General features: G+C 38.9%; 1 protein-coding gene across 6 annotated transcripts in view; it reads right to left on the bottom strand.

Moving 5' to 3' along the window:
- ATP6V0A1 (ATPase H+ transporting V0 subunit a1) overlaps positions 1–24,759 on the bottom strand; it is a 97,496-nt gene that overhangs the window by 51,581 nt on the left and 21,156 nt on the right. For 3 of the 6 annotated variants that reach the window (XM_063458954.1, XM_063458958.1, XM_063458957.1), the window contains exons 3-7: positions 20,458–20,536; positions 20,219–20,316; positions 15,078–15,206; positions 7,266–7,372; positions 4,951–5,077 (exon numbers count right to left, since the gene is read on the bottom strand). In XM_063458954.1, coding sequence (XP_063315024.1) covers positions 4,951–5,077; positions 7,266–7,372; positions 15,078–15,206; positions 20,219–20,316; positions 20,458–20,536 — 540 coding nt within the window. The remainder of the gene's footprint in view (positions 1–4,950; positions 5,078–7,265; positions 7,373–15,077; positions 15,207–20,218; positions 20,317–20,457; positions 20,537–24,759) is intronic. The other 3 variants (XM_063458960.1, XM_063458955.1, XM_063458959.1) reach the window with 1 other exon arrangement.

Consider the following 24,759-nt stretch of genomic DNA (forward strand, 5'->3'; position numbering starts at 1 on the left):
AGTTTCAGCTGCCATTCGCGTCTAACAAAGGTGCAACGATGCACCAAAACACGCGTGCCTTAGCACTTTAATTTGCACTTGATGGATGCCTGGTAGCAATTTGTGGTAGTGTGATTTTACACAGAAGATTATAGAACGGATGTTCCACCGTAGGGGACAACTGAGGTACTTATAGATGGATTCCTCCCATTATTTAGGAGATCTCTACGGTTTACAATGGGGAGAATCTACAAGAGGGTGGGGATGTTAATATGAATTTCTTTGTGTAATCTCTCATATTTACAGATGAATGGGGTACACCACTATAATAGGATGATTAACATTTTATTTAACCTGATCCTTGTTTAACTCTTGTGTGCTATTCATGTGAAACTGCTGGCTAAGTGAGATAGGAGTTAGCACAATTACATTTATGTTATCTCCTCCTACAAAGGATAGTAAACTATCTATACATGCATGATCTAGACCAGGCATGGGCAACCTTCGGCACTCTAGATGTTTTGGACTACACCTCCCATGATGCTTTGCCAGCATTATGAGGGTAAATGCATTATGGGAGATGTAGTCCACAACATCTGGAGTGCCGAAGGTTGCCTACCCCTGATCTAGACCATCTCGCAATTTAGAGATATTAACTTGACCGGCTACACATGATATAGGAGTTATTATAAGATTCAGCCAGGGGATAGCATTGAATAGTGTCTAGCATTAGGAGTGTGCTGTGGACAAGATTATTAAAGGACCACTATAGTCACGCAGACCACTTCAGCTCAATAAAGTGGTCTGGGTGCCAGGTCCCCCAGATTTTAACCCTGCAGCTGTAAACATAGCAGTTTCAGAGAAACTGCTATGTTTACATTGCAGGGTTAATCCAGTCTCTAGTGGCTGTCTCCCTGACAGCCACTAGAGACGCTTCCACAACGCTCAATGCAAGTGTCACATTTAGCATGCAGAATGTCCATAGGAAAGCATTGAGTAATGCATTCCTATTGGCGGTTTAAATGCACGCGCATGCGCATTGGTAGCTGACGTCTAAGAGGGAGAGGTGACCAGAGCCGAGGGAGCCGGGCGCTGTATTAAAGTAAGTGGCTGAAGGGGTTTCAACCCCTTCAGCCCAGCAGGAGGGGGCCCTGAGGGTGGGGGGGGACCTAAGGACTATATAGTGCCAGGAAAACGAGTTTGTTTTCCTGGCACTATAGTGGTCCTTTAAGCTTGACAGCACATTGGAGATGTTTCTACACAAATACATAGAGAATATTAGTCTCCACACTGCTCCGTGTTAGTACCCTCACCTCTTCCTTCCTAAAGGGAAAGAACTATGTTCATTAAGAAGTAGCCACAATGCATATCAATGTACTTTGGGCAGGTCTAAATCAAGCCAGATTGTACATTGAAATCAATACTACTTTTAGTCATACTACTTTTAGTCATCAATTAATTCAGTCCTACATGGAACATGGACATTTGGCTGTGGGATTTTCTTTACCATTTAATTATGACACCCTATTTCTTTAGGATTTATAAAATTTAGGGTTCAAGCACAGGATATCCTAGTACTTATCCAGACTCACAATCTGGAAAAGCCGTTCCTTTGTGACCTTTTATAGAAATATTTTTTTTTATGATGTTATAATGCATATCACAGAGAGGCTTGGCTGATAATGTTTGTGTTTTGTTCGTTAAATGTTTTTTGTCAAGAGAAAATCTGAAAGAATTCCAGGGAATATGACTGGATTAGCCCCAAGTGGGGAAGTACAGGACAGGAGAGGAGTGCACTAGTTAACAGCGCTGCCAGAATACGGACTGACCAGAGACCTTCCTGCGTTTGTGTGTTGGATATTGTGATATGTTTAAGGAAGTCAGTTTTGACAATTAGAAAGGACTGATCTCACCCTGCAAACACTTCCTTGTCTGCATGATGAAGGATCGCCCCCTTTATAATAAAGAGAGGAAATGAACTATCTAGGGAAGATTCACTAAGTGGACAAAAGCTTTGGGATAATGGCAAAGCATACAGTTAGATGGAGTTACAGATTTACCATAGAGTTATTCTGAAATGGGAGTTTTTACACGACCTTAAAAATGACAAAGCACAAAAAGCAATACAGATCGGTGCAATGGTTATGTTGCTAACGGACTGTGGATCACCCCATGGGTTGAGTCACACGTTTGGGGATTAAAAATCCTCCCTCCAGCAGTATTGGTAATACAGAATATAAATATATTTCTATGTGACCAGTATCAATGGCATCCAGCATGAATAGCATTACTGACATTAACACCTCTTATTGTGGATTGTATGTAATAATAAGATGAACTTTTAAAAAAAAAATTATTATGGTGGCTCTGAATTGGTTTCTTTAGATTTCTCGATGCCTAACCTTACTTTAATAATATCCTTTTTGGTGTCTGGAGGTTTCATTCCTGTCAATGTTTTGAAGGTAGATTTGGCTGTATCTTACCACTGTAAATAATGGAGTGTTTGGGATGAAGCAGTCAGGTTTGAAAAATTAAGATCTGTCAGAAGGCTTGAGATAGTATTGTACAGTATTTTATACAAATGGGGATATCCAATAGGTGAAGTGGTTGAGGCAGAGTTTGATTGTGGGCTACAATTGATTTTAGAACTCAAGAAGACAGCCCCATTGTCCAAATTATCAGGATGTCTTTAAAGTAGGGGAAGTTGGCCTGGGGTTCGATGTCACAACTGGATAAGAAGAAATGTTCAACTCTTGCCATAAGCAGGTTTGCATAATGGGATGCAAATCTAGTTCTCATGGATGTCTCCACAACAGAAATAGTTGTGCAACAAGAATAAATTAGGCCACTTTTAGAATACTCTCCTAGGCTCCTAGGATAGATTAAACTTGTTGAAGAATGTCTTACATGTTGACAGGCTATTTCCTTATATTGGTGTCTAGCGCTTCTACAACCATTAGTTGCCAAAATGGAACCTTCCTTACAGGGACACTTTATGCATGATAAATATTTAACCTCACGGAATTAGCCATAATGCCTGTAATCCCATTGCGCTATCCCTCCATTTAGTATTAAACCATTTTCAATCACTTTAACACTGAATGAGGGTCACTGGCTGCCCACAATCAAGACTCCACAGGAGGTATGGCTACGGCAGAATTTATAGACACTTCTTAAGCCATACCAATTCATACCAGCAATGGGTTTTTATGATAGGCTGAGAGCAGTCAGCTGACACTTTGTCATTAGCTTGAGCAGCACAGAAGGGATGGGGTGCTAAGAACTCTAGTTTAGCATTAAACTTTCAAAACACTGAAAGGAAGGACAGTGCCCAGGTACTCCACACAGAGTGTCACTGTAATGTAGTCAGTTATGTTCATGTTGGCAATTGCTTGATAATATAGTTAATATAAAATAATATGTTCACTAATAAAAATATAAAAGATTACTTGATAGAGATATCATTATTTCCATTTAGTGATTTAATCTCTTGCCTGTTTTGGATAGAGTTATACCCATATATCTGAATTTACATATGTTTATCTCTATCTATACATAATTTCTTGTTGCAAATTCTGCCTAGAATGGAGGCCCTCTTCTTCAAATACCTATAAGCAGCTCCATTTCTCACAGACCTAAAAGAATACCAACATAAATACACCTGAACCCTACTTTCTGATACTCTGCTATCTGCGACATTTACCACTGAACAAATTAAAGTGCAGTGACATTGTAATGCATACCAACCACTTTATCATAATACGCAACTTTCACCTCCTCCAAACATTATCAGCATTTAAACAGTGTCAACTTATTCCGCAGCGCTTTACAATATTATAAAGGGGGAAATCTAACAATAAATGAGATGATTACAAAATGTTACCAGAATGAAACAACACTATACAAGAAAACAGCTAACAGGTTTATTTTGTAACGTGAAAATGTAAATTGAATTTTAAACTTAAGACTAAAATAGCTGAATTGGAAAAATTCTCCAAGTCAGTTCTGCTACAGGTTCGATGCCTGGGTCCCAAAATTTGAAATTCACTTTAAATTCTCCTTTTAGTAAAATTTTATGAACTCATAAGAGTGCAGTTTAACAAGACTCCACAGCAGATGACTTCCTAAAAAGCACCGTAATTGGACACTGTATGAGTCAATGTATAATAGGAGCAGCAATTACCAACTTGATGAAATGTACTGTATATTAGCAATGTGTGCACAAGAAATGTAACACTTCATCCCTGAACTCAAAAATAAAGAATTATAATAAAAAAAATTTAAAAAAAAGTGCAGTTTAAAATTTACTCCAAGGTGGTCATTGTAGTAGAAGAGTGCACTGGTGACAGATTTACTGAGCGTCTCTTTTGCAGGCAGCGCACCTGCAAGGGAAAGCTTTAATGTCCCCCCTCTCCCTTCCTGCTAATCCCATTTACACTATATATATTTATATAAAAACACAAACTAAAACGTATGTAGAGCATATATATATATATATATATTTATTTTTTTGGGGGGGGGGAATAAGTAATCAAATTTCAGTTTTCATTTATTTACATTTTTTATATGATATGCTTTTCCGGAGAGAGAAAATATTTTGGGACTCATAGCCCGAAAGCGCCTCTAAGTTGGACAGGGGCACTGCACCCAGACCACTTCAATGAGCTGAAGTGGTCTGGGTGCCTATAGTGTCCTTTTAAGTAGAGCGTTTTTCTAATTTGAATATTGTGGTATACAATTTTAAATTAATCTCCATGTCAGTTTATTATGTATGATGCCTGACCAGTAACATTTGTCAGGGAAAATGACCCAATTTTTTTTTTTAAGACATAAATTCCAACTTGGAAAATCATGATTTCATTTTATATTTGTCTCATCTCACAAGATTTTCTAAGAATTATACATTACACAGTGTAAAAAATCCCAAAACACTGATCACCCCTACAAAAAAAACAAGTGTTGTTGTCTTACCGTGACTGGATCTTCCAGTGGATTTTCTATCTCTGCCTGACGCAAAAAGACATTGCCACGGCAAACTCGCCATAACATCCTCTCGAAAGTTGGTATCCTCTCCCGGTTAATTACTCCTGCCACGAAACTGAAATAGCATCACAAGATAAAGATCAGTTTAAATGACATGGACAAGCAGATAGTATAGTGTGTATAATAAGGTGTAGCTTGTGTTTAAACGCTCAAATCCCAGGAACATAATGCATTCTTAAGAGAAATAACAAAATGTTTTCTACCATGTATTTTGTACGCATGTTACGTTCAGTAGCAACAATAACTTTAGTAATGAAATATATTTTATACCAGTTCTTCACATTCATGTATTTGAATAGATAAGTATTAGGGTGGATTTAAAAAAAAAAAAAAAAAAAAATTAAGTTAAAGAATTATTTTTTAGTAGAGATTTTTTTTATACAAAATGTTTGTGAATGGAAAAATTAAATCTATCTAGGATACTTTTCTATTTAAGATATATTATAGTCCAAAGGTAATACATTACGAAATATGGATTAGTTATGTAACATAAAGGCATTCATGCTATATTTATATTTTTTGTAAATTAATTCAATTAATCTAAGTTACATAAGTCAATTTCTGTCTCCAGAGATTAACATGCACTTTTTCACTGCAAAAAGACCTCAATACCATTGTTATTCTGCAAATATATATCTACACACAAGGGGTGTGGATAAAAAAAAAAAAAAAAAAATCTACTAAGGGACTAATGTGGTAGCCCAATTTACCTGTCCCGACCCAAAATAATATCAATCATCATGCTGCATCCCAGCGGCCATAAGCTCTGTGCATCGTGAGGAGCAGCTGCGGCTCGTCGCGCCTCCCCATGTCTGGTGGTCTACTGCAGTCCAGTGCATTGGGCGATATAAAACCTCCACACCCCTGCACACAATTAACACCTTACCTTAAAATTTAACTTCAAGTTCCATGATCACATCAGTGATTTGACATGGTCACGTTGTTTGGAGTCTGCATGTGCAGCTTTTCAAAATGAAACTCTGCACATTCGGTGATATTTTATAGAGCTGTCAGATGATGGGAGAAAAACGGAGATCCATCTCAGTCAGTGTCATTAATACGCCATTAACCAGCCTGGAACTCTTTGTTTTGCTGAAGCCAGATGTGTATTAACCAGGATCAGCGAAGCCTTGACCCAGGTAAAAGGGCAAACCAATGGGGTTTCACTTTTAGAAGATATTTCACTACAGTTAAACATTGAGGTAAAGCACAGAAAATAATATATGCTATATATGTTAAAGTTTTAGTTCAATAAAGCTATTTAAGTTGTTCCCCAAATATTAGTGATTAAAGGGACACTATAGTCACCAGAACAACTACAACTTAATGTAGTTGTTCTGGTTAGTATAATCCTTGCCTTTGGGCATTTTCATGCAGACACTGGATTTTCAGAGAAAAGGCAGTGTTAAGTGGCCACTCAGATTGCCACTGGAGGTGCTTCCTGGGGCAGTGCTAAACAGTAGCAGCACTGCTGTTCAGTGTCTCCACGCACTGCATGGAGACACTGCATTTTCCTCATAGAGATGCATTGATTCAATGCATCTCTATGAGGAGGTGCTGATAGGCCAAAATGGTGTTTGGCCCCACCACTATCCCGCCTCCTTGCCGATTTCAGCCAATTAGATGCTTTCCCTATGGGAAAGTATTGGATTGGCTCAAAATCGGAAATTCTGATGATGTCATCAAGGAGGTGAATTGAGAGCGAGTCCAACGTCGACGGACCTGCACGGCGCTGGAAATTAGGTTTTAGCATTTTCTAAGCGGGCTAATGAAGGGCAATCCATCTCAATGGTGGATTAAACACTATAGGGTCAGGAATACATGTTTGTATTCCAGATCCTATAGTGTTCCTTTAACCTATTAAACTGGAGATAGTTCATCCTGCAATAATTTTATCATGATCTATGTATTTGTAATGGGGACATAACAAAACCAGTTTGGATATAACAAAATAATCTAAAAAGTTATTATTCTAACTATTAAACATTCATCTGATTGCAAATGTCATTATAACAACCAGCAAGAATGAGGCTTTACATTTGTGTTTTAAAAAAAGATGTGATTTAAATCACATTTTAATGATTTGTAATTTAAATAAAATCCGCACTAATGAGAAGAGTGAACCTCTCTATAGTCTTAAGATGATGCAATGGGCCATAGCTACCATGTCCTTTCTGGGTAGAAATATGACTAATATGTCAAGAAACGTCAGATATAATGAGAGTGGCAGTTCTTGTACATACCCAAGTCTCAGTGGGGTTCCTCTTCCAATCTCGCTTGGTTCCAAGAGTGAGGAGGATTCTTCCAGTAGGTCCGGATCCGCCATCTGCTGATGATGATGCAATTGAGCCTGAATTCACAAACCAATTAATAACTAATCAAACCAGTTAGTGGCATGCAGGGGCCTCATGGGGCAGGCAAGAAAATTAGGTAGAGATGAAATACAGATCAAGAGAGAAGGATCTATGTATTATGGAAAGCACACAGAATAATACCCAACTCCCTTTACTTTCCCTAAGTTAGTAGACATTAAAGAAGAAATTGTGAATAGGGTTTACATTTAAAAACATTTAGATGTTCGACATGGACAGATTAACTGGCAAGATGGACTTCCACAGAAATCATAGTGGAGACCATGTGCTTTAAACCTGACAAGTCAACTGGTTTTAAGGTCACACATACTCAGATCTCAAATTGATCTGTTTTTTTGTTCATATTATGAATAATATTTAGTGGGATTTTGGATAGCCTATATAATGCGTTCTCCACATTTTCCTAGCAGATCTGATATGAAGATCTTCGTAACATAGGTGTTAAATGTTCAACACAAAAGGTTTAAAAATGGGGGGGGGGAAATTGCAAGACATAACGTGGGGAAAAAAAACCCCAAAACAAATGCACCTTAATACATAGATCCTGAAGGGAGGTACTTTGTAGACTATTAGAGAAAAATGGGAGGGTTGACAGCAAAGGGTTCTGGGTGCAGCCTCAAAATAAGAACACAATCTTTCTGGATTCATCCTAGCTGCAAATTGTAAGGATTTTGCAGCAAGACTTTCCCTCTCCAAAAAGCTATTCACAACATCAAGAAACTGCTTTAAAACATAATACAGCATGGAAATGTATTTTTTTTTTTAGCTCAATATACACGAAACAGACATCTCATTATATATCTGAGCCCCGTAAAAAGAAAATATTTCCATCATGGGATAAGTAGAAATTAGACAACATAGACACAGATTTCCATTAAATAAAATGAAGCGACAATTAAAATTAAGGAATCCAGGATTTATATTTTTACCAATAGCAAATTTATATTTGATGTACATTTAAATGTATCTTCAAATTCCTCTCCTCATTCCATGCAAGTTTCAATCTCCCTAAACAAATTTTCATTTAAAAAAAATCTAAACGTAGTCTAGTGCTTCAAAAAAATTATTCCATTTAAAGTTTCCAAAAATTCACCTTGGCTATTGGAGTGCTCGTGTTCACACAAACTATTTATGTAGTTTTATATCTTGGAAAAAATGTGTTATTTTAATTCAGTAACTAGAGAGTAACTAGGTCATTTTCAACTGATATCATAAACAGATTTATGCAATTTAAAGTGTGAACGGCTTTAAACACTACTGGAAAAGTTATTTTTATTGTTCCCTATAAATGGTCTATATATGGTATAAAAAAACTACTGCAAATTGATTATCCTTACCCAACTTAAAGGGACACTCCAGACCCCTAAATTACTTAAACTTTTTAAAGCACTTCATGTGTAAAAAAATGTGTCCTTTTTTATTTTAGCAAAAGGGCATTTAAAAAAAACCAAACTTTTTTTATAAATAAACCGTGTTACATCTTGCTGCCAGACGACCAGTCCGGTTACTTCCTGGTTGCTTAGCTCAGTGGAGTCAGGCTTTTTCTCAGAGTACCTGCCTTGAGTAGACTTCTCATTGAGCTGCATTGGGAAGGCTTTGTTTGGGCAGCTACAGATCGCCTGGGCTGGGATAGAACAGGGGGGCTTTGAAAGGCTTCAGACAAGAGATCTGCAACGTTTGCAAGCTGTATTCGATATACCCCCAATTAAAAAATGGATGCATGCTTCCATTGAGGGTAGATCTACTAAACCGTGTTTGGGCAGTGGAGTGTCTCTTTAATTACCCCAATTAGAGATCCTTGAACAAAGGAAGCTATAAAATATGGCAGCCTGCATGAAATGAATTTTAAATAAAGCCAAATCAAATGTGTCTGGAAACCTTAATATTAAATGCCTTGGCATCTAAAAAAAAAAAACGAAAAAAACAAGGGTAGCAATGGCAATAAGAGAGCACTATAATTTACCAAAAAAAAAATGGTACAAACACTGACTGGGAGACAGTGCAGAATAACTGCTATGGAATAAAAATAAGGAGGACAGACTATGTGTTTACAATAAAACTTCAACTTCCATTAGTCGCCAAAATTGCACACTCTTTTTTTGGAAACAAAGATAAAAATAAATACCGTAAATAAATAAAAAAAGAACTTAAAATTTTAAATGACAAATTGGGAAATTAAATAATTTTAATGGAAATATGAGGGCATGCATTTCATATAAGCCACAAAACACAGATCACTATGGTCATAATAAGGAGGCTGTATCCTATCTAACGTGAGCATTAAAGAAGGATGTCAGTAATACTTAGTGTTCGCAAGTAACATTTTTCTTTGGTTTTCAAAGTTTAGAAAGAACTTTAAGTGTTAAACATGCCACCCCCTTCCCCCCTCTGCCCATCTTTAAGTATTTTTTTTTTTTTTTTTTAAATAACATATATGGGGATACGGATTTCATGTTTCCAATCATGATACCAAGGTGGCCTTGAGGTATTTTTAGTATAATTTTGGGACAAGACCATGATTCATCAAACAACAAAAGGTAAAAAGAGTTACAGGTAAGTTATCCCCCTCTTAATGCTGGCATATCGTTTTGACATTTCTGCTCTAAAAAAATATTTTTGGGGAGGAGAGGGGGGAGGGTGGTTTGAAAAAATTACCACCTCTATACTGAAAACCGTAACTCAAACAAATGATAATTCCACCTAAACATTCTATAGCCTGCTTAAATAGAACAAGAAAAAAATATATTAATATGCTATGATTATTAATTTATACTAGAGGTGACCAAAAGTATCTCTTCATATACTGTACGTGCTTCAAGGTGGTAAAGAGCCATAAAGGGTGATCAGCAGTTGGGGAGGCAATTGGTTAAGAACATTTTAATAACAGTGCTGCTCTACTTGGCAATGTCAAGTTAGTATCATTAGATCTTCAAACAATGCATTCATTTTTTTTATTTTTTTTTAAAGAAAGAGCTGCCTAAACACGTAAAAGGCAAAGGCCATGTTTAATTCTCAGAATATAGTGGCTTTGTGATCAGTAGGTTTTATCACTTGAAAATCTACTTACTCTTTCTGTTGATTATTTTTAAATCTGCTCTGCATATTCCCTAAATAAAATTGGATAAGGATTCTTTAAATTTTTGTAATTTGGGTGTTTTGAGTTCTCTTTACACATCCAGTTCATTACACAGTCAGCCAGATCTAGCTATGCATGTCCACCCAGTGCATTATCACACTGAGAGCTAATCAGCCCAACCTGGGAAAATAGTTTCCTAATGAGCAATGGATGACAAATGCAACAGTACATTTTATTTCTTGTAACTGTGAGCAAGTCTACATATTTAGATTTTTTTATTACGTGGATTTGTGTGAAAATGTGTTCGTTAACAGTCCTGGTCTAATTGGTTAAAGGATACAGCCGGCTTGTTGGTTAGAATGACAGAGGAAACATAGACAGAAGGGGCTGTAAAGAAGTCGTGTAAAGAAGTCGTGTTGGAGGAAGAAGCCAGGATACCGCCTGCATGCCATTAACCCTTTCCATATGAATAACTCTGGCTATTCTGATTGGATTATGAAATAAAGCCTCAGCACCAATCAGAATAGTTACCTGTTTTGATGGAACATAACAGGGCCATTTTCAGTACAGCAAACAATTCAAAGAATAAACAGCATTGGCTTAAACACTCCTACCTCCCAGTAAACTCAGTAAAGCCAGAGAATTGGTGGTGGGGCTCACCATGCACTTACCTTAATTACTATGAAGTTACAATGCACCCACTATTTTACATCCCCCTATATCCCATCTAAGAATATTACTGTATGCTTGGAAACTGCTTTATCCTCGTCATTCCAAAGAAAAAAGTTAACTCTCAGGAATAGAAAATCACGTCACAATAATTAGTCATTTTTTTTTTTCATATTTAAGAACCACTAGGCATTTTAACATATCAGAACCATTTATACATATATGCACACACATACACAGATCTGAATGTAAATTAGAAAACGAAAAATGTATATCTGTATGTTGAGGCTCTAAACTAAGCACGTGGTGCAACCAATGGAGTAGGTGTGGGGTCATGTTTCAGTTTTTCATCGACTTTAAGATTTACTAATAATGCTTGGTGTATTTTTTCATTATTTTTCCCCTAATATAATGCATGGACCATCTAAACTGTTCCTAGAACACACTAACTAAAAAAAGAAGTTTAACTGACAATACTATCCTATGAATGCAAGGCCTCTTGAGTTATGGCTGGTTCAGAAGCTAGAGACAGTTAAGGTAAGGTATGTGGAACAAAAAAGGAAAAATAAAAAATGGAAAATAGCAGAGCATGGAAAATAGATATGTCAAGGCAGTTAGAAAGTTTGGAAAACATGAAGAGAGAAAATGAGTCATAATGAAAATAACAGAAATTGAGTGATGATGCATCAAAAGGCAGAGGAACCAAGCCCATTACAGAGGATAGTACACTTTTGTTAGTGTTTAAAAAAACAGAACTGTTGCCGGTTTTTGTTGTTTTTTTTCGTTTTTTTTATGGCAAATCAAGAATCTACATGTTAGAGAAGAAAATAGCTTATTGAATGTGTCCAATGTTTCGTTTTGAAGAAGGGGGTTGTTAAGATATGGTCACTCGGAGGGAAAATCTTACCTTGGTGGGGGATTTCTCATTATCGAGAATAATGTGCCATGCAATGCAAACACATTGACAGACAGAGGCGTTATCTTCCTATTTTTCTTTCTAAATAACTTGAGGCCAAATTTCCCTATTTCCTGTAGTGCACTAGCTCATAAGTGTATGTTTTAACACTTTAATACACGCTATAGTTTTAAATATGCAGTGCAAGCCGTCTTTTAAACATACATATACACAAATAATTACATTAAGTTCCAAATACCACATACAAAGTTGGGATAAACCAGAACCAAAATTTGCATTGATAAAACGTGTTTTCTACCATCAGAATTTTTTCATGTGTACAATTGCTCTCAACCTAATAAAATAAATAAATATACTGGAAGGTGAGACAGGCAAAGTGCTACTACCTGAATACCAACTGGTTATCTCCTGGTAAAATAATGCTAGTTCCCGTGGTCTTTAACAGATTATGCATATTGCTACAGGTAAAATCTGAAACACAACACTGGATATGATACCTGACAAAATATTTATGAAAATGAACAAAAACTTAGCTCACCACTCAGTTTGTCCTTGCCCAGGTTTTTAATAAGCTTGATTGAGCTCACTTGTGTCTTACAGAGGGGAATCTATGACACATGCATAAGACAGATCTATCCCAAAAGGACAGTCCATAACTGAAATACACATAGGCCTCTTCTGCAAGAAAAACCTGGAAAATGATTTTGGCCTCCTTGGGGCCTTATCAATGACCATTACCCCTGTAGGTGCATTAAACAAGGCACAACTGTCCTGACTATTTTTTTTTTTTACTTTTGTCTTGAAAAAAAAAAAAAAAAAAAAGGTAAAATGTAAGGGCACACTACTTGTGGAATTGTGGAGAAGCATGTTTGCCAGCCTCCTGCCTCATGACTATGGCCCCTGGAAGATTGTGCCCCTGAAAACTTATTAACATTTATTGGGTGTGTATGGCCCTTTAAGAACCATCTGGGGACATATTGTGACTTTGCTGAACAATGCCCCTTTAAGACTATGTCCCCAGACCGGTAAAATAACTTGTTCCTGGCTTTCCCACACTTGGTTCAGTAAATAGGGCTTACTGAACCAAGTACCACACAGGCAGACCACCCAGAAGTTAAAGTGTGCAGGCAATTTACCTCCCAGGCTGTGAGGTTACTGCCGGTCAATTGCACGTGGCGGCGGCCATCTTGGTTTCCTCGAATGCGGTCAGCGGTGTATGCTAAAGATTCTGTGGAACTGAAATCGGCTACACATTTTGCCGAACACCGCTGACCCTTACCTTCTCCCATACGGAACTTGCAGCTCCAAAGACTAAGTCCCGTTCGAAATGGGACTTAGTCGTTTTTTCGCATGAAATTGACCGACCGCACAGCCCAAATCTATGGAACTGTTTTGGGCAGGAAATTGTGCTTGCGGTCGGTCATAAAGGACTTCCAGCTAACTTTTGATCCACTGGAGGGATTTGGCTGATTTTTGGAAGGGTTTATGTTTGATGTATGCTGAGTCTGAATATGCAACTTTTATTGAAATTGAATGTATGGTTTTAAAGTTACAGTGTGTGTGTAAAAATTTTATTTTTATTGTATGTAATAATTGGTTTAACTGTTTATCTGAGGGGAGGAAATGTGTGGGCTGCACCAGATGTGTGATTGGTGATTTTATGCCTCCCCCTGGGAGTGTCCTATTTGCATGTAACCTCAATAAAAGCCAGGCTGGGTGTTCCAGCATGTCAGACCTCTTCTGACCCTCAATACGTAGCCTTGTCTCGTTATTGGAGGGAACTGCTATATCACACTGGGGATTGCTATGCTCTGCATATTCCCCTGAGCTCTTAATCACTTAGCTCTTGTAAGAGCTTGTTCCGGATACGCTCTCCTGGAGGAGAGGTCTTCCCCACACGGTCCTGGAGGACAGAAGTCGATCCAGGGTGGAAGGAAGACGGCGCGGCTCCAGTTAAGCTACGGCGGTTGTGGAGCCTGCGGTGGTTGTGGTGTCGTCTGCAGTGCTTGGAGTCCTCTGAGAGCGCTAGGAGCATCCATCAACGGAGGGTACTCGGTCGGAGTACACGGAGCTCCGTTACACATTTGTTTATATAAAAAGTTTGAATGATTGAAGGGGAGAACAAACAGTTTACTCCCAATTCCAAAAACAAAAGAAATGTTTATATTTCAAGGTTAGCTATGAAACAAAAATGCCAAAAAAAAATTTTTAAAAATCTTTGAATAATACAGTTAAAGGGACACTATAGTCACCAGTGCAACTACATGTATTCCTGACCCTATAGTGTTAACACGACCCTCTAGCCCCCTGGGCCGCTCATGCCTCCATAAGTATAGTAAAAATCTTACTGTATTCAAGCCAGAAGCTGTAAATCTGCATGCTGTTAGACTCAGGAAAAGCAAGCAGTCTGCTGACATGTGATAGCCTGATCCAACCACAGTGCTTCCCCATAGGATTGGCGGAGACTGACAAGGAGGCAGATCAGGGGCAGAGCCAGCATGATTCAAACACAGCCCTGGCCAATCAGCATCTCTTCATAGAGATGAATTGAATCAATTAATCTCTATAAGGAAAGTTCAGTGTCTGCATGCATAGGGAGGAGATACTGAATCACAGGATGCTCGTGCACAGCAGATCTGAGTGGATGGAGGCATATTATGCCCCCATCAACTCTGAAGTCCCTCTGGTTCACTCTGAGTGACTGCAACTGGAGGTGTTCCTAGCTTTCAATGTAAACACTGTATTTCTCAGAAATATTTCTGTATTTCCGAGAAAGGCTGCAGGGAGCTATAGTTCTCACCTTAACAACCTCATTAAGCTGAAGTTGTTCAGGTGACCATAGTGTCCCTTTAAAGGTATACATTTATAGCTCTGTAACTGCATGTATCATTGTAAATATACACATGAAAAAGAACTGCAAACAGTAGAACACACGATAATGTAAATGATAACCCATCATTATTTTTGGGGAATTATTCTCCTTCAACAAAGTACTGGAATCAAGGAGCATAGAAACTCTGACCTCATCAAAAAACTGCTGAGTTTTGCGTAGAATGTATTTCAACTCCGTGAGCTCAAGAAAGTTCCTCTTCAGTGCTTCCTGATTGGTGTTTATCTCTTTCAATTCATTCTCAATCTTCTCAAAATTTGCCTGTTTGCAAAGTTTCAAAATAAACAGATCAGTTGAGAAATTACATGTGATAAAGATCTATGGTTAATTAAATGTGTAGAACCAATTATAGAACAATGACTTATGGAGTGAAAAGGAAGTAGGAAGGATACATAATATATTTCAAAATATCAGGAATGAGAAAAACTAGAAAAATTAAAAAACGAGACATTAAAAGGTAGTCCAAGCTATTTCTAATAGACACCACCCTACCTGATGAGAACGCTATTACGTTATGATCATGTTGTTTAAAAGATTAGAATAAAGTAAAGGAAACAAGAAAACCCAAAAAACAAAAAAAACCACTGGCACCTCTGGTTATCCCCAATAAATGGCTAAATCAGTCTTGGTCAACTATTGGTTTTCAATGGGAGCTTTGATTAGATTACAGAATATCTTCTAATAACTACACCTTCATAATACCTTCAAGCAACTACCCTTCGCAAGTGCAAATACACAGCTTCCTTACACTCTCAATGCTATAGAAGGATCTATATTAGACACAGAGTAGGGGTGAATGGATATAAGGATGTAACTTTCATAGAGAATAAACAAAAAAAGAAAAAAATGCCATTCTACCTGTGTGTGATTTACTGAGAAGATTATAGGCTTAAAAAGTAACTTTTAATAAATAGATCTAAAATAAAAATATATTAAAGAAAAATCATATGAACAACAGGAGTGAGTGGAGACTATACAATGAGTAAAACTCTGACTACTTATACAAGCTGTAAAAGTGTATACATAATAACAGTAATGCTGAAGCAATGCTGTTTTGCTACAATATAACATCAGTGTATTCCCAAGTAATAGAAGTGATACTATATTATATATCACTAATCGCTGTAACAAGAGGGGGGAGATAAGACGACTGCTAAACCAGTGCTGTCAATAGTTAAAAGATTTATGGATAAGTTAATCCCTACATGATAGTACAACTAACGGCATGGGTTAGCTCCACATACAATAATCGATAATGTTCTATGGTGCTTACCCTCAGAAAGATCCAAGATAATGGGTCAGCTAAGACAGATTTCTGACAGACGGCGATTAGCCAGTTAAATATCACAAAAGCTGCCTAGATCATAGCAGCGTATTGATAATGAATAAAGGTTGCTGTCAAGCAGTAAAGTGTAAAATAAGGGGTTGCTGTCCTGGCTCCGTTTTTTCTGCAAGATACCTAGCAGTATATTCTAGTGCAGGGGTAGGCAACCTTTTAGCAGCACTGTGCCGATATAGGATTGTGATGTCCTGTAGCGTGCAGTCCTATTTTTTTTTAAATTGAGGTGTGCATGCTGCCATATTCTGTTTGTGTTATTTTTACAGTAATTGCTTTGTATCGCTGTATATGTGCATATATGCAGGGCCATCTTTAATATTGACTGGACCCTGGGCAAAGCATTTGCTTGGGGCCCCCTGGAACCTGTCCCCCCTCCCCAGGCGTGCAAGCACGTCCTCCACCCCAACGCTGACACACACAGACATGCTGACACACACACAGACATACTAACACACACACACAGACATACTGACACACAGCTATAATGACACACACACAGATATAATGACACACACACAGATATAATGACACACACACAGATATAATGACACACACACACGCACAAACATACTAACACACACAAAATTTACACTTTAAAACCCACCCTCCAGTTTCCTACCTCTCCTGCTGGTGGCTGAAGGTGTTGGGATTTGGAGTCTGGCTCTCTCGGCCAGCCCCCCTCCACTCTGCCTACTCTTCTTTCCCGCGCGCTCCTCTCTTTGTGGGTGAAAGTGATGCGCGGCCGTCCCTTCCTCCCAGCCTGCTGCTGAAAAGCAAGGGGCCCACTCGCGCTGTTAAAGTGCCTCAGTGCGCAACCAGACCCCTGCTGACAGAAGCCCACCGGGCCAGCCAGTGGGCCTCCTTAGTGTGTGGATTACCGGCCGGGGGTGAGAAATAGTTGAGGCCAGCGGGGCTCACGGTGCAGCGGCCCTGTTTGCCCCGCGTTAAAGACAGCCCTGCGTATATGAACTATTATATTGTATATGTTCATGAGTAGTTTATGGTATTGTGTATGATACATATGAATATAAGCTGTGTATGGGGGCTGCTTGAGGAATTGTGTGTGTGGATGGATATGTCACATTGTGTGTTTGGTAGTGTGTGGGGCTGTTTGGGGTATTGCATGTGAGAGGCTGCATGTGGAGTAGTGTGCATGTATGTGGATTGTTAGTGGTGTTGCGTTTGTGCGGATTGTGTGTATTTGTGTGTGGGCTGTCCGTATTATTTGTATGAGGGGAGGGTTATTCTGCATTTCTATGTATATCTAGCAGTGTGGGTGGCTTCCCTGGGTTCCAGTGGGGACCAGGCCGGCCAGGTACATGTCAAGGACAGGAGCTGCAACAGCAACTGCGTGCTGCTCTACTGTGTGGATTCCCATTCACAAGTGCTGGGAGGAAGTGATCTGAAATCACTTCCTCTACGTGCTGCAATGCATAAATTGATGATTGTCCTTCACCACCTTTTCGGATTAGCAGATATCTGAAGTTTTATTGGGACTCCTGATAGGCCAGAGTCTGTTTGGCTCTAGCAGCCTTGAGTGCCGTGCAAAGGCACCTCGAGTGCCGTGCATGGCACTAGTGCCGTAGTTTGCCTACCCCTGTTCTAGTGTAACAACGGCTGCCAATAATGTGTCAGTATGTGTCCAGAGCCCCTGACGTGCACGTTTCGCCAGTGAAGCTCATCAGAGGCGAAAACTCACTGGCGAAACGTGCACGTCAGGGGCTCTGGACACATACTGACACATTATTGGTGTCGGCACCTAACTCTCTGCTTATCAATTGCTAAATTACCGACATCAAGTTCTTTCATGTCCAGCATCTCAGGAGTGCATATTGGAGACTCTTAACACTAATTTTATGTGCTCTGTACATACTTTATTTCTCTTTCTTTTTCCTTTATTATGTTCATGGGTGGGAGATTGATAAGACCAAGCATTTTATTAAGGGGTGCCCTCGAAGGCACAAGACTCAGGAATCTTTATTCTATACGCCTTCCTCTGTCACTGTCTGTATATTTTCTACTACCTAGGCAACCTGTTCAAAACTGTTTGCAAACCCTCTCTTTATACTTTGACCTATTATTTAGATGCAGCTAGCACTTAGGCAACTTGTGTGACTTTTAACCGGTTAACTGCTGCCTGTCAGCAGTCCTTCACAGGTGAGCTACCACTTTGTGCTCCACTGTGGTCAAGCATAAGATAACTCAGTGCAGGCAGCCGTTGTTACACTAGAATATACTGCTAGGTATCTTGCAGAAAAAACGGAGCCAGGACAGCAACCCCTTATTTTACACTTTACTGATTGACAGCAACCTTTATTTATTATCAATACGCTGCTATGATCTAGGCAGCTTTTGTGATATTTAACTGGCTAATCGCCGTCTGTCAGAAATCTGTCTTAGCTGAACCATTATCTTGGATCTTTCTGAGGTTAAGCACCATAGAACATTATCAATTATTGTATGTGGAGCTAACCCATGCCGTTAGTTGTACTATCATGTAGGGATTTAATAAATCTTTTAACTATTGACAGCACTGGTTTAGCAGTCGTCTTATCTCCCCCCTCTTGTTACAGCGATTAGTGATATATAATATAGTATCACTTCTATTACTTGGGAATACACTGATGTTATATTGTAGCAAAACAGTATTGCTTCAGCATTAGTGTTATTATGTATACACTTTTACAGCTTGTATAAGTAGTCAGAGTTTTACTCACTGTATAGTCTCCACCCACTCCTGTTGTTCATATGATTTTTCTTTAATATATTTTTATTTTAGATCTATTTATTAAAAGTTACTTTTTAAGCCTATAATCTTCTCAGTAAATCACACACAGGTAGAATGGCATTTTTTTCTTTTTTTTTGTTTATTCTCTATGATATTTACCATTTACGGGTTACCCCCCTTTTTTGTGCCCTCTTCCTTGTGATATCTAAATTTTGGCTCTAGGTTAATTATTTTCCTTTTCTTCGTATAATAAGGCTGTAACTTTAATTTTTTTTTTTTTTATTATATTTATAGGAGTTATCATGCAACTGGCAGAGGCAGTGTTCACAGAGGGATATCTTTCAATTCATATATTTACTAGCACATATCAAGAGTATGTCCACCTGAAGGGCAATTATTCTCTAATTTTGTAAATAAGGATTCATTTAATGTGGATGTGCCACTTTCATGGGACATATTTTGCAAAAAGCCCTGAAGGTGGCATTTCTGGTTAAGGTACGGTAGCCATGGGGTGCAGTAAAAGGTAGTTTGTTGCTCGTGGCTGCCACCATCTTTTTTCTGCAGACCTTTCAACTGCCAGGAGCCACAAGAGTGTAACACTGAGCTCTATGGAGGACCCACGAGACCTCGGGAATTTCCATAGATCATGTCTTGCGTTGAGAAAAACAATGCCCAAATCCCACAGCCACTTGTGACGGCTGCAGGGATTGGACAAGAGTTGTCAGTGGAGCTCTGCCTTCTGTTAACCCCTGGCTTATTATCATATATTTTTATGAAACATTTGGTAATAACAGGAATGCGTTAAAGTGGAACTGAAAGTTCCTCGTTCCTTCACCTCCGTAAACACCTTTTCAGAAGTTACTGGTGTGAACACACCAGCGGAAGCAAGGAAAAAAAAAACCTACTTCCGCTGCACTTGTGTTGTGGAGAGTTTGCCATCACACGTTGCCTTAAGGCACATGTGTGTGCTTGGGTCACTGTGCCTCCAGGAGGGACGTACGACTATGTGCACCGTGATTGGTACTGTGAGAGAACTTTTTTGCACAGTTTGCTAGACTTTGCTTAGCAAAGTATATAAACGAAAATACTACAGAGAGTTTTAAAATAATTTTAATATTGACTATAGCTAACTTTTACTTTTTGGTTAGTGACAGTTCCTCTTTAAGAATGGCCAAAATGAGAGGAAGCAACGATCTCCAATCTTACCTCAAGGTCAATCATGTCTCGGGGGAAGGGAACTTCAGGGTTTTCCCCTGTGTCAAGAATAGGGATACCGGCTTTTTTAATCTCCTTTTCCACAAAGCCTGAAATAAGACAAAAAATATTATATAGACAAAGTTCTAATAACAGGAGTGGTTTTTTTTTTATGTCTCTTTGACAAATGAAGCAAAACAAATCTACAATATGACAATCTCTGTTAATGGTAAATCCCGAAGGATACATACGCAATTTACGGTCCATTTCTTCACACCTTCGTACTTCATTAACAAATTTTCGCTGGAAAACGTTGACATCTGGATTTAACTGCAAGAGGCAAATAAAATATAATATAAAATAAAAGGTCCAATCATTAACACATTTTAATGAGCACTATGTTTTTGAGAAAACGTTTAAGAAACAAAACACAAAAGTGTACAAGGTTTGAAAGCACAATGGGAAGCTTGACTGGTAAAGTCATTACAGAATAGGAAACACCATAAAAGTGAGACAAACAAAAGAGACAGCAGAGAGAGCCTCTTCCCAGCTAGATGTCAGTGCCCATTTAACAATTAATAGTTTACTTGGATCCTAACCTGTGATTCTGGCTCCTAAAGTTTTGAGGACTTTGTCAAGCTCTGCTTTAAAAGTCACTCTTCACATTCAATGGCCAAGTAACTCTTTCAGGGTTATTCACTAAATTGCAAATTTTAGCAATGGCATCAGAGAACTCAGAGAGCTTACCATTTCAGTGAGATAAAGTAATTATGGCGCCTAAAGTGTTATTCTTAAAAAGAAAATGGCAAAAAGAGGGGTTCATATTTAATATCGGATTTGACAAAACAAAATTATCCAGCTCATATTACAATTGCATGATGGCTAAAAGGCGATACTTACAGCAAATATGTGACTAGTCGAACAAAGTTACAGTGAACTGCACACTTTAGAGGAAATAAATATAAGTGGTGTAATCAAATAAAAACTCTAAGCACCATAACTTGTACAGCTTGCTGTAGTGATTCTAATGACTAGAGTGGCGTAGCAACACATACAAGTACTCTTCCAAGCACATGGAGACACTTCTGCACTATCAATGCCAGCTTTGTCCAACTCTGCAGTAGCGGCATTGATTGGCAAAGACTGCTGTCCAATTTCTCCAACAAATTGACATTGTTAATACAGTTGTGATGTGAGGGCCTCCTTTAGGTGCCAGAATAGCCCCAGTTTATATTAATATGTTCCTGAACAATGCGATAAATAATGGGATGGCACCTTGACACTTTAGGCAACATAACCCATGAAGTGAGCTGTAGTAGTTATGTTGTTTAGAGTGCCCCTTTAAATAATCAAGACAAAAGTAATTTCTTCAAATGGCTTATTCTATGGCAAAGCCTTTAGGTATTGACTTTCATTTTTGACCATTACATTTACTAAACCCAGATATAGATATAATCATCAAACGTAAAGCATCAGCTTTATGAAACGTTTTGTGGTTTGTTTTTGATTTTATGAATAGGCTTCAAGGGTTACTCCAACCACCACGACCACATCCGCTTTTTTGAAGTGGTCATGGTGGTTGGAGTCTTGATGTGCAGTGTTTCTGCTTGAATATTAGCACTTGTGTGCTGGGGGCTAGTTTCAACCCAAGCACAAGTGACAGAGTTCCAGACAGCCTGTTAATTCTGGGCATACTTTAAGTCTATCGTCAGGGCACACTGCCGCCAGATGTAACTGTTTGTCTTGTTTGCTCTCACACACCGATTGTATCTCTATTCCCTCAGCTCTATTTTTTTCCTACCCTGTCCTGCCTCCACCTCTTTACCTTCCTCTTGCGAGCTCTGAGCATGCGTTCCGAGCCTGCTAAATTCCTCTCTACAAGAAGCCTTTGATTGGATCTCGGCGTGACTCCCATGACGTCACACTGATTGAGAAAGTAAACCTTATTTAAAAGCCCTCATGGTTTTTTTTGGTTGGAGAAACCCTTTAAATGATCACTATAGGGTCATGAACACAAACATGTATTCCTGACCCTATAGTGTTAAAACCACCGTCTAGCCCCCCATGCCTCCATAAATATAGCAAAATCTTACTGTATTCAAGCCTGAAGCTGTAACTCTGCATGCTGTCAGACTCAGAAAAACAAGCAGTCTGCTGACATTATCAGGTGTTTGGCTGAGACTGACAAAGGGGCAGATCAGGGGCAGAGGCAGCATGATTCAAACACAGCCCTGGCCAATCAGCATCTCCTCATAGAGATGAATTGAATCAATGAATCTCTATGAGGAAAGTTCAGTGTCTGCATGCAGAGGGTGGAGACACTGAATGTTTGGATGCATTTTAGGCAGCCATGACCCAGGAAGGATCTCTAACAGCCATCTGAGGAGTGGCCAGTGAAGTTATCACTAGGCTGTAATGTAAACACTGCATTTTCTCTGAAAAGACAGTTTTACAGCAAAAAGCCTGAAGGTAATTATTCTACACACCAGAATAAATTCAGTTAAGCTGTAGTTGTTCTGGTGACTACAGTGTCCCTTTAAGGCTTTTGTGCAGGACACTTCAACAAGTTTCCACAGCATTCAGGACATATAGAAACATTTTATTAAACAAAACTTTCCATAATACTAAATTACATTCCCCTTGCCCTACTTTTTCCTCCCTCACATTACAGGTGGTCCTCATTTTACAACGGCTCACACTTACGATCAGCTCTCTAGCGTGGGAGTAAGCTGTCGTGGGGATTAGAGGGATTCCCTGCTCTGCTGCGTTCATCTATGTCTGGGGAACTTTCCCCGAAAATAGACGAACGCACCAGAGCAGGGAATCCCTCTAAACTATGTTCAGGTACATTTCCCCGAACACAGATTAGAGGGATTCCCTGCTATGGTGCGTTTGTCTATGTTCGGGGAAAGTTCCCTGAACATAAACAAGCACACCAGAGCAGGGAATCCCTCAACTGCTCACTGAACGACCAATTCGTTCTACGATTGGGTCATAAGAACAGAACACGGTCGGTAAGTGAGGAGTACCTGTACTCCATCACAGTTCCTGTTAAACGGTCTACAACCCATTCCATAGTTACATTAGAGAACTTCATTAACAAGAAGAATATTGGTTTAATTATAGGCAATATAATGGGCAAAAGAGAACCAGGTAAATAAGGAGTCACAAGAATAATTACATTATAACTCAACAAGTATTGATTTACATGACATAAATAATTTTACCTCTCTTTGAAAAAAGTAAACTGCATTACACGAGAAGAACAACAGTGGCCACACTATGGGTAATGGGACAGCTTCAGTTATTGTTGTAAATTGTTTGATAAAACTAGGAGAGCCCCCAAAATTCCTCTGTACCCTAACCACTACAATCAGCTGGTAGGTGGCAATGGTACTTACATTTCTTCTGAACAAATGCTTTCATTAATTGTGATACAATTGATTAATGAAAGTTTAGAATAAAATTAAAAGGGACACTGTAGGCACCCAGACCACTTCAGCTCATTGAAGTGGTCTGGGTGCAGTGTCCATATTACACTTATTGCTGCAATGTAAAACATTGCAGTTTCAGAGAATTGCAATGTTTACAATGCAGCTCTAAGTCTGCCCTCAGTGGCTGTCTAGCAAACAGCCACTAGAGGGCTTCCTGAATTGAGGAGCTCCAGCAAAAGATTTGTCCCCATAGGAAAGCATTGAATAATGCTTTCCTTTGGGTAAATTCTAGTGCGAGCGCAGCCATTGCCGTGCATGCGTATTAGGTCTCTCCCGCCATCTGACGTCGGTAAAGTAGGAGTGTGGGCAGAGCCTGACCCAGCTACGAGGGACATTGGCACTGGATTCAGATAAGTGACAGAAGGAGTTTTAAACCCTTCAGCACCACAGGAGGGTGGTTACGAGGGAGGAAGGCACCTTAGAAATCTATAGTGCCAGGAAAATGGCTTTGTTTTCCTGGCACTATTGGATTCCTTTAACATTAGAAAATTCAACAGTACCAACCTGTTTGTTTATTTTTATTTTCAAGTCACCTAGATATTCAAGCAGTAGATGTTTTAAAATTAACTAACCCTTTAAGATACAGGTATATCATTACTATAGGCCTCCCCAGGTGTCCACTCCTTATAAAGCAGGTTGCTTTTTAGTTCTGGACATTGAGCACTGTCAGTGGCTGTTTAATTCGGAGTCTCGTGCAGTTCTACTTTGAATGGTTTCAGCCATGCCTATCCTTGTAACGCAAGACAATTAAGTAGACTTGGAAGTTAAAATGCATGGTTGCTAAAACAACAGTTGTATCTCGGTGAAACTTTATAAACGTGGCTTAGGTGACAGCATGAACTAAAGAATGAAGTGAAAGGACAAACCAGTTTCTTTTAGACTTGACATGATGTAACACATGTCTAATGATATTTTATTTGGCAAGGTAAGTGGATAAGAATCTTTACTGTAGACCTGTAGTGAAGCCTTTAAGCTAAATGCAGTTTTCTTCATATAGCTGTGGGAACTGCAGGCCATCTTTACAAGCAATAAAGGAAAACATATAACACACATAACATC

The sequence above is a fragment of the Pelobates fuscus genome, chromosome 6, assembly GCF_036172605.1.
Source record: "Pelobates fuscus isolate aPelFus1 chromosome 6, aPelFus1.pri, whole genome shotgun sequence".
Lineage (NCBI taxonomy): Eukaryota > Metazoa > Chordata > Amphibia > Anura > Pelobatidae > Pelobates > Pelobates fuscus.